General features: G+C 37.2%; 1 protein-coding gene across 2 annotated transcripts; it reads right to left on the reverse strand.

Moving 5' to 3' along the window:
* Positions 1-3,659: 3,659 nt before the first annotated feature.
* LOC132179668 (hydroxyproline-rich glycoprotein family protein) lies at positions 3,660-12,409 on the reverse strand. 2 transcript variants are annotated; one of them, XM_059592423.2, is made up of 8 exons: positions 10,934-12,409; positions 10,100-10,225; positions 9,597-9,694; positions 9,383-9,500; positions 6,238-6,357; positions 5,971-6,083; positions 5,736-5,890; positions 3,660-4,711 (listed from the first exon to the last, which is right to left on the reverse strand). In XM_059592423.2, the coding sequence occupies exons 1-8, from the start codon at positions 11,559-11,561 to the stop codon at positions 3,961-3,963; spliced, it is 2,109 nt and encodes a 702-aa protein (XP_059448406.1). In that variant the 5' UTR covers positions 11,562-12,409; the 3' UTR covers positions 3,660-3,960. The 2 variants fall into 2 exon arrangements, with proteins under 2 accessions (XP_059448406.1, XP_059448405.1); XM_059592422.2 differs by having other exon boundaries at positions 10,100-10,228.
* Positions 12,410-12,702: the final 293 nt, after the last annotated feature.

Here is a 12,702-nt window from a genome sequence, read left to right on the forward strand (position 1 = left end):
GCAATCAATAGGGTTAGATAGACCATACCTAGAAAAGACGGATCGTACTACACCCTAGTTTAGTGTAATTTAGGTAGACGATCCGTATCAACTGAAGATGAGTTATGCTATTCCATTGATTGTATGAAATTATTTTCATGTGTTTTCTTGTTTAAATTATAGCATGCATAGAATGAATTGCTATAATTAAATATGGTTAACTATTGATGTGCGGATAATGGTGAAGTCAATACCCTACCCTCTTTCTCTTATATATTTACTTTATTTATTTTCATGCACTTTGAATTTACACAAACAAATCATTCTCCTTTTAAATTAAGTTAATTTTAATCTTTCAAATTTTGATAATTAAACCACTTCAGTCCTTGAGGTTCGACACCCTCAATATAGCCCTATCATATGGGATTCGTCCTATTGCGAGTGGTTATTTTTATAATTGATATTTTTGGTCACAAAAATACCACAATCACCACTCTTGAGATTCGCATTAACTACAGAAGTTGTTTCACATTCACCATAACGGCCAGGGAGCAAAAATATTAACTCCTCCGTCCGTTACGTCTGAATCCCAGATCCTCCGCTCGGTCATCATGACTACATCAATAGAGCCTACCTATAAAAGATACGGATAACAAGAAGACAGGTACATGATTCATTCTCACTAACACACTATACAGAACTCAGAAAGGAGCTAACTTTAGTATCGGAGGACGATTCGCCGGAACACCCCCGGCGTATTCTCTAAACCCTGCTTCTATCTTGCAGATTGAAGAAGGAGCGACATCTAGAGTTACGATCCCATCCCTTGGGTCCACCATACCGAAAACTGTACCAACAGTATGGTTGCCACTATAGACTTTGCTTTAAAATCTTCATGTTGTTATCAGATTTGCCTTATATTATTAGTTGCTCCATGTCTTTAAATTGAGGATTATACTTGCACCTATAATGATTTATAGATTTTTTAGATTTATTTCACTTTTCTATGCATTAACTCTAATAATGCTTAGAGGGGCGGTTCCCCATGTAGTCACCAATTGGTTAAACTAGGGCAATTGCCAGTAATCTTGTCAAGTTGGCCAAGGTCAATTTTTGGGGCATTACATTCGTACTTTGGGTAAGTGTAGCATTGATTGTCTTTTTCATTTATGTGTAGTTTACTTGATAATGGAGATGAATACTTGTATGTATTTTTTTATGCGCATTATCAAAAGGTTAGTGGAGAGGGCAGCCTTGACATTGAGAAGAAATATGAAGTCGAATTTCAACATTGGTTTCAAAATCATATATGTGGGTGTAATGCAAGCAGGGGCAAAACTACATGGCCCCTTAGGGGGGGGGGGGGGGTGGTGGTGGGGGCACTACAATTTTTTTAAAAAAAAGTCCTTAAAAAATTTTAAAAATTAAAATTTTACTCCTAAGTTTTTAAATTTTGCCTATGTCGTTTAGAGGAACATTTTGGAGTTATGTTACCCGGGCCCAAATCATGTGTATTTATTTGAGTGCGATTGGTGGAACATTGTGAGTAGAACAGGAATACAAATGGACAAATACTTTACAATTGTGAATACTTCAAATACATGGTATAAAAATGACCCATTTATCTTATCATGCGAAGCTTCACAAGTATTTTACTTAAATGATACAAAATTTGGTGGTAGTTGGAAAGTGGTGCAGAAGCTGATTCCTATAAACATATATGAAGTTCCAATAGTACTAAAGGAAAATAATGAAGAAGATGACAATGGCGTCAGTGATGAGGTATATCAAGAATGTGTTGGGTTGGGGGGTATTGCCTTTGTTGAAGAAGCAGATGATGAAGACTTAACTACATTACCTAGAGATGATACGGAACCTATATAGTTGGATGCGTTAATAGCTGTTGATGAAGTATATGTGCAACTTGATGGAAACATGTTCATTGACGATAGCTTAAATAATGAGGAGCATGATACAAACGCCAATGATGAAAAAGAGTTATCTAGCAAAGATGATACAGACTCTGAACACAAAGAGGAGAACACATCAACCATAATGATTTATCTTGATCAAGAGAAGCAAAAACTTTAGGTGTTGTTGTGGAAGCATAGGGATGCAAGGCGCTAAACGGACCACTTGAGTTGCCATTCCTTATATAAACATTGTAAAAAAAAAGGAATGATTATAACTCAAAGCCTTCTTATAATATTGATTCTAAATCCTAAGAGGACTATGAACTCAAATGTTATACTGCAAGTCACTTTGATGCATTTAGGAATGGGGCCTTTATTGCGGTCAACATTCTCGGTGCGTTGGGTGATTACAAGTAGTCTTATGGGAACACTTTTCCCAATAAGGAATCTATAGTCATTTATTTAAAAAGTTGAGATAGATTTAATAGTGTAATTATTCTCAGTCTCTAGTCAAAGCTTTTTGGTAAACAGTTACTAAATATTTATAAATAGTGAAAAGAGTTTCACATGTCCGAGAATAGTTATGTAACTAAATTGGGTACTCAATAATAAAGAGGTAGAAAATTAATCTGATAGACTTATTGACTTAATTCTCTATAGAATATTTCATGGAGGAATCAAAAGTCAATATTAAGAATTGTCTAAGGGATTAATTGTATTAATAAAAAATAAATACTATAGTAGAATTACATTTATTTAGTGGAGTTAAATGTAATTAAATAGTAACATGATGACGGTTATAGAGATGACAAGGTTAAAAGCCTATTTAAGCTTCTTTTTTTTTTTTTTTTGGTGGTGCCCTCTCTAAGCTAATCTAAATTAACCAAGTTCATGCTTTGATTTATTGTGTTAGAGATAATAAATGTATAGAGATGCATAAGGAAATGTCTAGGGTTGAGGATAAAAGTCAACCCCAAGACCAAAGGAAGAGGTACATAGGTTGGGATTAAAATCCCAGCCCATGCCACATTTTAGTAGTGAGGTGCGGCTAGGGCTGCAGCTTATCCCCCAGTTGCATTCCCAAGCAGACCCTTTTTCTTTTCTTATCCCCTTTTCTTTCTTTTTTTTTCTTTCTTTTTTTTTTCAATTTACTATTTTTCTTCTTTCATATTTAAGCGTCAAATTTGTTTGCCGTGAGATAACTGACCATTGGTTGCAATAGGCCGTCCAAAACTACAATTACGTACCGGACATTTTTTTCTTCTTTCTAGTGATTGAATAAATTTTATGGAGAGATCACCCAATACAGCCTTAAACCAATCAATCTAAACAACTTAAAAGTCTCAGCTGTAAAACAGCTTGAGGCAACAAAAAGTAGTTATCAAGCCAATTGTTCCTAAGCCATGAAGGCTCATTTAGTAGTCTCTCCTCTACAACTGTCATATAATTAGATTACGTAACAATAAAAATTAGCCTTTAGATTAACACTTGCAAATAAAAATTAAAAAATTAAAAAATTACTTGTATAAAAACTAATTTTTACTGTTACATCATCTAATTATATAACAATTATAAAAGTCTACTATATAAAATTTCTTTTATCTTTATACAGCTATGGTCATTTTTATTTGTGGAAACAGCTCATATCCCCCATGACCCAAACTTTTGTTTCTTTCAATGAAGATATTGTGGACCCAATATGAGGTTCAGGTTTAGAGCTTTAGAGGAACGCATTGATATAGAGCAGACAAACAAAGGTTGCATACCAAAACTTTTGAGCAAGGCATTAAAGAGGCACAGTTAAATTAAGAATCTGAGTTTTCGACGTAGTGTAAGAGTTTCATATAATAAGACAGCAAAAAAAGAATAGAGGACACAGGAGACTTCAAAGAGAACTGAAAAGTTCTTCCTCCTCCCTTCGTGTTCACCCTTTCGTAGTATGAAGTGTCATGTCTCGATTGTTGCCGCTCTTTACATTTGCTTCAAACTCATTGAAGTTCGCAGCCTACCCTTTGAAAAAAATACCCTCTCCCTCTCTCTCTGTTTCTTTCTTTCTCTCTCACTCTCTCTAAACTGCTCCTGCTGGCTGGCTTGCCATAACATTGTCAACACTCTGCTCTTGTTCTTCCTTCACCACTGCCCATCCACTGCCAGTTCCATCTACGCTTCCATTACAGTCTTGCCTTTGTGTTTTCCCTTCTGATTTTCCTTTTGGCAAAGCACTTGCATTATGACTAGATTTCCCTGAACCATTTTCTTTTTCAGGTAGGGAAGCCGTCTCAGCAGAAATGTTCACTTCAGTGGCAGTACCTGGTAACTGTTGAGGAGAAGATGAATTACCAGAACCTGGTGGAGGAAGGAAAACTCCAGTGCCAGGGACAGGAAAGCGAGGTGGAGGATGCCTCGGTGGAGCAGCTGGCCATCCGGTCGTACCAGGTGGGAGGGCAACTGGTGCAGGAAGGGGAACTGGTGCAGGAAAAGGAATGGCTGTTGGAACTGGTGTTGTTACAAAAACTGGTTGGATGCCGTTTGGAGGAGGAATTTGAGGACGAATTGGTGGGGCTGGCAATACACCAGTACTTGGAACAGCAGCATAATGCTTTTGAGCCCCAGAATGGCGAATATGATTGGGAGATCTACTGGGGGGTGGAGCCCAGTGGGATGATTGGGCTGCAGGTGAAGGAAGACGCTGACCATCACCAGGTGTGGATTTCTTTGGTTGAGACTTTGTGAAGGTAACAAGTATTCTTTGTTTGCGGAGGGAGGGAATCGCATGTCGTGCAAAATCTGAGGATTTCCCTTGCATTACTAAGAGAGATCTGTGTGTGTCAAGGTGGTAAACATTTATCAGGAAACAGGAGATCAAAATACTTCAGTTGAACCTCAAATAAAATTTAAATTGCAAGTCAAGAAGTCGCGGGAGAATAAATAATACAGATATAGTGAGATATGACACTAATTGACCATAACATGTTTCCATCACTTCTAAGGGATACAAACTTATTTTAAGCCCTAGTTTGCATCATGTATTAACAAAAGAGGCTCCTTCTAACGGCTATAAATAGTTTCTGCAGATACGAATAACAAGGTAGCAGTTGTTTGAAAATGTATCTATATCGTGATGTGGACTTGGTTGAACTAAAGTTGTAGGGTCTTACGGCATGTGGAAGCAATGTCAATGGAAATGCCATCTATTGACTACTATAATAGTTATCCATGTCTTTCCTGAGGTGATCCTTTCAGTTTTGACTTAAAAAATAGGGGAAACTTCACAAAGGACCCTTGAACTACCATGCGTTTTGAGAAGACCCCCCCACATTTCAAAAACTCTCAATTTCACTCCTCAAACTTTCAATTTGATGCAATCTACCTCCCCCCGTCAATTTTTTACATTAAATCCTAATGGAAACCCTGAAAAAGACCAAATTACCCCACTTTTTGGTTTTTTTTTTTTAATTAAGGGTAAATTGAAAATTTTATAAAAATGTCAGGGGTATAAAAGTCATTTTATCACTTTTAACGTCCGGCAACTGACGGAAGAGGAGGGTACATTGCATCAAATTGAAAGTTAAGGGGTGAAATTGAGAGTTTTTAAAATTTGACAGGGTCTTCTCAAAACGTGTGGTAGTTCAGGGGTCTTAAGTGAAGTTATCCCTAAAATTTAATAATTAGTTGATGTCACTAAACTGGAATTTTAGTAATTTCTCTTCCACAAACTTCTTTTTGACATGCTGAAAGTTACAAGCACATTACGCTATGAAGGTATGAATTTTCTTCTACAAAGATGACAAAAGACAACTAAAACAGCAAGCAGCAAAGAAAGACATGGTTCAAAATGATTACCCAGGTGCAAGAGAAAGCTTGAGAGAGCCTCTAAAATCCCCAGGATGTTCGATCCCTATTACTCTTCCAAAAGTCATGTCACAGTCTGTCAAGAAAAGGACGCAAACAGGCCTCCCAAACGAGGATGGAAACGTGCACGGCTGCGAGTGATCACCCTACAGACAATCACCATAAAATTAGGCCAGCTTGGCAAATCACACACTTTAATACAAAAGAAAATACCATTATTAACAACCTCATTATAGAAATCAATGATGCAAGAGTCTGGCTTCACAGTCACAATTTGCATGCCTACTAAGCGCTCAATAACATCTTGTAGCAGGGCAGGGATGGATTCTGTTTTCCGCTCTGCAAAATTTATTAAAAGAGAATTTAACGAAAAAAGATTTTTTTTTTTTTGAAGTAGAATTTACCGAAATAGATGACAGTCGTAATATCCAAACTACTAAAAGAACTCTCAAGATTTATTATCAAAAGAAAAACTACGTAAAATAGAACATGCCTTTAGAGGTTCCTACACCATTGTCATCTTCTGGAGGTGCATCTGCAATAGGGAGACCCAACTGAATCATCTCTCTTCCATGTCCCTTCGTAGGCCTCTTTGAGACCACATACGTCTGACCTGCTTCTTGGGAAGCAAAATGTTAGCAGTTTTTATTTTTTATTTACCTCGAAAGGGAATTCTTCATTATAAATCAGAATGCTCAAGCTAAAAGTAATTTCACAACAAGAGGTAATGAAACAATAAAATAGATCATTGGAAAAATTTCCGTAACAATGCATACACAGTGGGGACATGCCCTCCCTCCCTCTCTTGCCAGCAAGGGGACCAGAGTCACAGACCATGTTTACTTATGAAAAATAAGTAATAACAATATCAGTAATGGCAGCAGTTATAATAATAGTTGCGTCATTGAGCTTCACTAAGAAGGTTTCTCAGGAGAGCATATAACCAAAAAGCTGCACAATATGCAGAAAACAACTCCCTTGCAATGCATAATATCCCCCTCCCAACACTTCTTCCCACAGCCGAACCAAAAGAAGTCCTCTCCTCAAAAAGTGGGGACAACAGTCAACAGGTTCTTTGAAGATTAAAAAAAAAAAAAAAAAAAAAAACAAGCAATTTTGAAGACAACTTATCTCTACTTACCTAGGATAAAAGAAGTTAGGCCAAAAAGGTCCCAGAAAACAATAGAGTGCCCCTGCATAACCAAACAATATAGAATATACAGTATGATTCACAGAAGTTTCATTATGCAGGTCTATATAGCTGATATATGTTAAGACTTGAGACTAGTGGCATCAAACCAGTTCGTGAAGGCATTTCAGAGATCCCATATCTGTTATGGCTCCGGAATTTGGCAACCCATATCTGTTAATTCCAGGTTTGATTTAACCTCCCCACCTCCTCCCCCCCCCCTTTCCAAATACATAAGAAGTTGGGTAGAAGGACTGTGTAATACTCCCCACATTGAGAGAATAAATTTCTCACATAGAGTGGGTGAATTATAAAGGTACAATGGGCCTCACATTGGTTCCTTACTACATAAGACTGAGTTTTATAAGTGATTTTAGAGAGCTCTAATTGTAACTAGTGTTTGGAGTGGTAGCACAGATTTGGCTCGAGCCTTTTCTCGGTCCTTACAAATAGTACTAAAGCAACCTAGTAATACCATGAGATGTTGAGGCACTGCATGGAGTGAGCATTATATGTATCAACATTGGTGGATTATATTTGTTCTAATATAGTTCTCAACACAATCAAGTGTACAGAATCCTGTCACAACTAGCTGTACAATTATGGCCAAAAGAAGTAGCTTAGAAATAATTTACAACGAACGAAATTGCAATGTTATTGCCCTAGCAGATTTTAAAGAAAAAGGATGGGTAGGTGATCACAAAATTCTAATAATAATTCGAAAAAGAAGATTTTTACAGGCTCTAATTCAAAATTTCTGTATTAAACTGATCTAGAATAGAAAGCTTTGAAGGGGACAAAATTCATCAAATCATTCATTTCAACATTTGTTAGTTCAATTATGATTCATTTGGTCCTTCATTTTTTTCAGTTTGACTGACTCTAAATCTGTTGAAGATTATTATTAACCAAACAATATTGGTCATAATGTTCAGGATATGATAAATAGAATAGGTTGAAACAATCAATCATCATTGGTCCACTCTACATGCATATATAGACAATTACGCACATCAAATCAGTTAGACAAATTTCAAAACTTAGGAGAAAATAAACACATGGGATTCAAATAACTTCAAGACATAAAAGTAAGAAAAGTATGGTCAAATGCATCAGAAACACCCTCGGAACCCTAGGTACAAACTATAATAATTCTTCCATCAACGAAAGGAAAAGTATAATCAACAGTGATAAAAAGAAGATTAGGGCCACATCTGGTGAATCTACAAATAAACCCTAGATGGGTACAGTAACACAAAGCAGTGTTAAGGAAACGCTTGGAAAGAAAAAAGAAAGTTAGGACTTCTTACTCGCTTAATGCTGACCGTCTAAAATGCAGCATTAAGAAAAAAGGATGCACATAACGCAACATTTAGTTCAAAACTGAAGAATTATTCAGTACATTTTAGCAAAACCACAATACTTTAAAAAATAAAAATAAAATAAAAAACCACAGAGATGAATTTTTAAGGATTGGTTTGGTAAAGTTTTGGGTATTAAAAAGAATTTTGGAAAAGGTAAAATTTGAGAATTAATATGGTGGGGGCCACATTTGAAAAAAGTGTTGTATGCGAATTCCACAAGATAATTCAGTAAAGTTTTGAAAAGTTTTATGAAAAGCAAAAAAGATTAAAATATTTTTATAAAATAAAAGAACAGAAAAAACTGCTGCTCCATGGCCACCACCGCAGGGCTGCCAGATGGTGGCCACCAAACAGACCAGTGGCCACCAAGGTGGCCACAACTGTCATGGGTCAAGCAACCACCAATGGCCACCAAGCCAGCTTTTTTATTTTTATTTTTTCATGTAACCAGCAGCCTCCACACCTAGAAAAAATCGTATACAGACAATCTCCACATCTGAAAAAAAAAAGGTACAGTTTTTAATTTTTTTAGAAGTATTTTGTGTTTTTTTTTTTTTTTTTTTGAAAAGAGTTTTGTTGTTTGCTTTTAAAAGTGTGAATGGTAGAATTGATATTTGCAGTCTCTCAGCGCAAGAGAGAGAGAGAGAGAGAGAAAGATGCACATAGCGCAACATTTAGTTCAGAATTGAAGAATTATTCAAAACATTTTAGCAAAACCATTAGCAAAACCTCAGAAACTTTTGCAGAGAATCGTGAATTATTTCATGCGTTAGAGGAAGCGCATAACTCCATATAAAAATATTCTCTTTTCCATGGATCACTTGCACTGATATCACAGAAAGTAGCCTCCATTTCCAACATTTTGTAACTCAGGTGTCACCTAACACAAATAATGGCCTCCATGTCGAAAGCAACATGTCCAGAAACAAATCTCAAATTTTCTAGATAGTGAAACAAAATCCCAAATTTTCAATTGCAACAGGAAAATTATGTGAATATCTTAATACTCTCATAGAGAAATGAGAAGCAAAAAGAAGGGCTACCTTCTGAAATTCCAAAGAAAGAGAATGCATTAGTAAACTTGCCTTGAAATTGTCCTCTTTTTCCTGCAGCCTTCAAATCATTTACCAATGAAACGAGTTTTTGAACTTCCAAATCATCAAATAATTTTTCATACTCTTTCAATCCGTCAACTACATTAACCTGAACCAAAATGAGGTAAACGTTTGAAAGTAAACAAAAATTAAAAACTGTTCATTCAAGGAAAGGTATCCATGAAAGTATTTAGCAGAATACTACCGCCTTCCCTTCGAACATCTCAGTGCCAGCAAATGTCTTTGGGACAGTAGCAAGATGCTGCTTGTCATTCTGATTTTTTTCCAGATGCAAATGATTCTCTGGAGGAACATTACAGAACCCAATTCAAAATAGAACAAAAATAATTAATAATGGAATATAACTTAATACAGAAACCATCTTGATAAGGTTAGTCCTAAATCCATGCAAGAGAGAGACTTTGCTTTCTGTTTCAATTAATCAAATACATGCGAGAAAGAGCTAGTTTATTTCCACATTAGTCAAAATTTTCCATCGATATTATAATCACCCAACCCTCTATGCTAAAGAGGGACCCAAATTAGCTTTCAAGTCACATTCACACTCAGGATAGCTTCCCCCATTTTTTTTTGGTGGGGACACCTCAACCAGTATCATTACACGTCCCAAGAAGTTTTGAACCCCCCCCCTCTTTTTTGTCCTTAACACCCAGCAAACACAGAAAATAAATCCAAGAAAGGGTATACCTTTGGAATTTGAAGTGAATCCTTCTTCTACCACCTTGGCTTCAGATTGTGAGTTGCCATAAACCATTGGGTCAGAATTCCCTGAACTCTTTGAATTGCTATTTGCAAGAGACTTTGTGCCTGTATCTGCTTCAGCAACCAGAGAAATAAAAGTCAGTGTCGCCATGTAGACGCTCTCAAGTATCAAGTACAAGGCATCTTTCAAAATAATCACATCTTTCATAATTTCTGTAGCTCTAATAATTGATTGTTGTGGTCGAGATAAGGCACGATAGAAGATTTATTTTTCATTAGGAGTAAAAACTGTTGGTTAAAAGAGTCACCATTTCCTGATAAAAAGGAAAGAAAAAACCAACATTTTTCCATAACCCAAGAAGGGAAAGGGGACTAAAACAAACATATAGGCAGATTAAACATTGAAAATTTGCTGTACAGGAGAAATAGTGCCATTGATAAATAATTTTTTGGTGATAACTATAAATTCAAGAATTAGATAGGGAGACAAGCAGCGAAAATAACATGATTTCAGAATTGGGAAGATAGCCAGAAATCTAAAGATGTGATCGACTCACAAATTAAACTAAAAATTGATCCAAAAGGAAAATAATTTCATATTCAAAATACTCACGTAACATAGGTCCATCCAAAACATGCTTCAAAAGAAGTTAATCTCGTAATTAATATCACTAACATCAAATCATTCAAAATAACGATGTACATTCATCTCCAGCAATCATCTTACGAGAATCAATTCAACAAGTAATCTAGCATTCACCATAACTTCAATAACAGCACATTTATCTAAACAAGCCCCAGGCAAACCCAATGGATTACCTTTCTTCTCCTCTCCGGAACACTTATCATCCAACTTCCCCACCTCCTCACCCCCCAACTTAACTTCCTCACCTTTCTCCCTCCCTCTCTCCACTTTCTCCGAACCCACAACACCAATCGATGAATTTCCATCATGACTATTAGACTCTACACTAGAATTATGTCCTTCCTTCACCTCCTCAACCCTCTGCCCTTGCCTAAACCCTGAACCAGATCTCTTAAACTCCTTGCCTCCCGTCTTCGCAGGCTCATAATATCGCTGCTGCTGCCTCCTCCACGCCACCTGCTGCAGCGCAAATACCACTTCAGCCACTGAAAAGTACTGCTGCATATGTAGCACCGGGTTCCAATTACACCGCCTCTGCTGAATACACCCTATAACCATATCATACTCGCCCGGCTCACCCACCGAGCGCAAATGGTGACACAGAGAGTCGATTATAGCATTGGCAGCGGCAAATTCACCACGCAGCCAGGAGATAAACCCGTCCCGCTCATCCGGGAACCATTGTCGCTGGTAGTGCTGGTGGATCTCACCCCCGCCTCCACCGCCACCGGCACCCCCGCCGCCACCGCTTGGATACTGCATTTTGTCCGATAAAACCACATTTCCCGATGGCATTGCCATGAGAACCCACTACCTAAAGTTCACTACTACCACATATAAAGCATGCTCAGTAGTACTCGGATCTAAGCATATAAAGCACGGGATAATCTGGAATCCAAATCAATTTAAGCAAATTCCATAAAATCTAGAAAAATTTACAAGACATAGACCCTATTGAATTGATCAAATTTAACAAAATTTCGAAACAAGTAGCAGCAAGATTCAGTCTTAAGAAAATTCCGAAACAGTGCAAGACCCGAACTGGGTTTTCGATTTCCTATCTAACGGATCGGATAAGATTGCGGAAGTGGAAGCAAAGGAACCCAAATATCGAAAAATCCCAAATTGCATCAATGGAGGATTGTGGGACTGGATGTGGGGCTTTTGTGGGGGAGAGAAAAAAAAGCCCAGATCTGAAAATGGGGTTCGTTGAATTGGGCAATCGAAGCAAAAGGGTACGAGAGAAAATGGGGTTTGCGGAATTCCGGAGAGTTTATGCGTGCGTGCAGTTAGAGAGAGTAGCGTGAAGATGCGGGGAGTATTTTGTGTACGCGTGAAGGTACAAGATCTAGGGTTTGTGAGGGTGGCGGTGAGTGGTGACTTTGTGTGTGAGGAGTGAATGTGAAATGGCTTATTCAGCACGCATGTGTAAACGGTCTTAAATGGTGGCTGAGAAGTAAGAACTACAAGAGCCTCCTCTCTCTCTCTCTCTCTCTCTCTCTGTGTTTGCTGTTTTTGTTGGTCACTGGGTCTAGTGTCGAGAGCTGAGAGAGTGTGGATCGGACCAGGAGAGCATATTCGTGAATGTAGGGTGGTTTTGGTAATCTCGCCACGGCTTCCAAGAACATAGTTTTGAGCTCTTTTAACTTTTGATCTTGTTAAACTTCTGTGTCTTCTGATTTGTTTCTTTCGGATATGTTATTGTTTCCATCAAATTACGGGGACCATTTAACTGACTTTCCTTTACTCAAACATTCTTATTTTGTAACATAATTTTCTACTTTTTTAAGAAAAAATAATAATAATAATAATAACTACATATTTTCCCTTTATACTTTCATTTCCATTATTAATGTCTTACAAATACTATCCATAATTATCAATGTTTACGTAATGACAAAAACCTCAATAAAAATACCTCTAAGCAGTTTTCGGGTGGCTC

The sequence above is a fragment of the Corylus avellana genome, chromosome 4 (genome assembly GCF_965113065.1).
Source record: "Corylus avellana chromosome 4, dhCorAvel1.hap1.2, whole genome shotgun sequence".
NCBI lineage: Eukaryota > Viridiplantae > Streptophyta > Magnoliopsida > Fagales > Betulaceae > Corylus > Corylus avellana.

Bases quoted from the DNA above. Each gene is read 5' to 3' on its own strand.
- LOC132179668 (XM_059592422.2), bottom strand. From the start codon at position 11,561: ATGGCAATGCCATCGGGAAATGTGGTTTTATCGGACAAAATGCAGTAT. The intron at 6,084-6,237 runs GCATGTTCTATT...TAAATTTTGCAG, and splicing joins TGGTGTAGGAACCTCTAAAG to AGCGGAAAACAGAATCCATC. The intron at 5,891-5,970 runs GTTGTTAATAAT...GATTGTCTGTAG, and splicing joins TCATTGATTTCTATAATGAG to GGTGATCACTCGCAGCCGTG.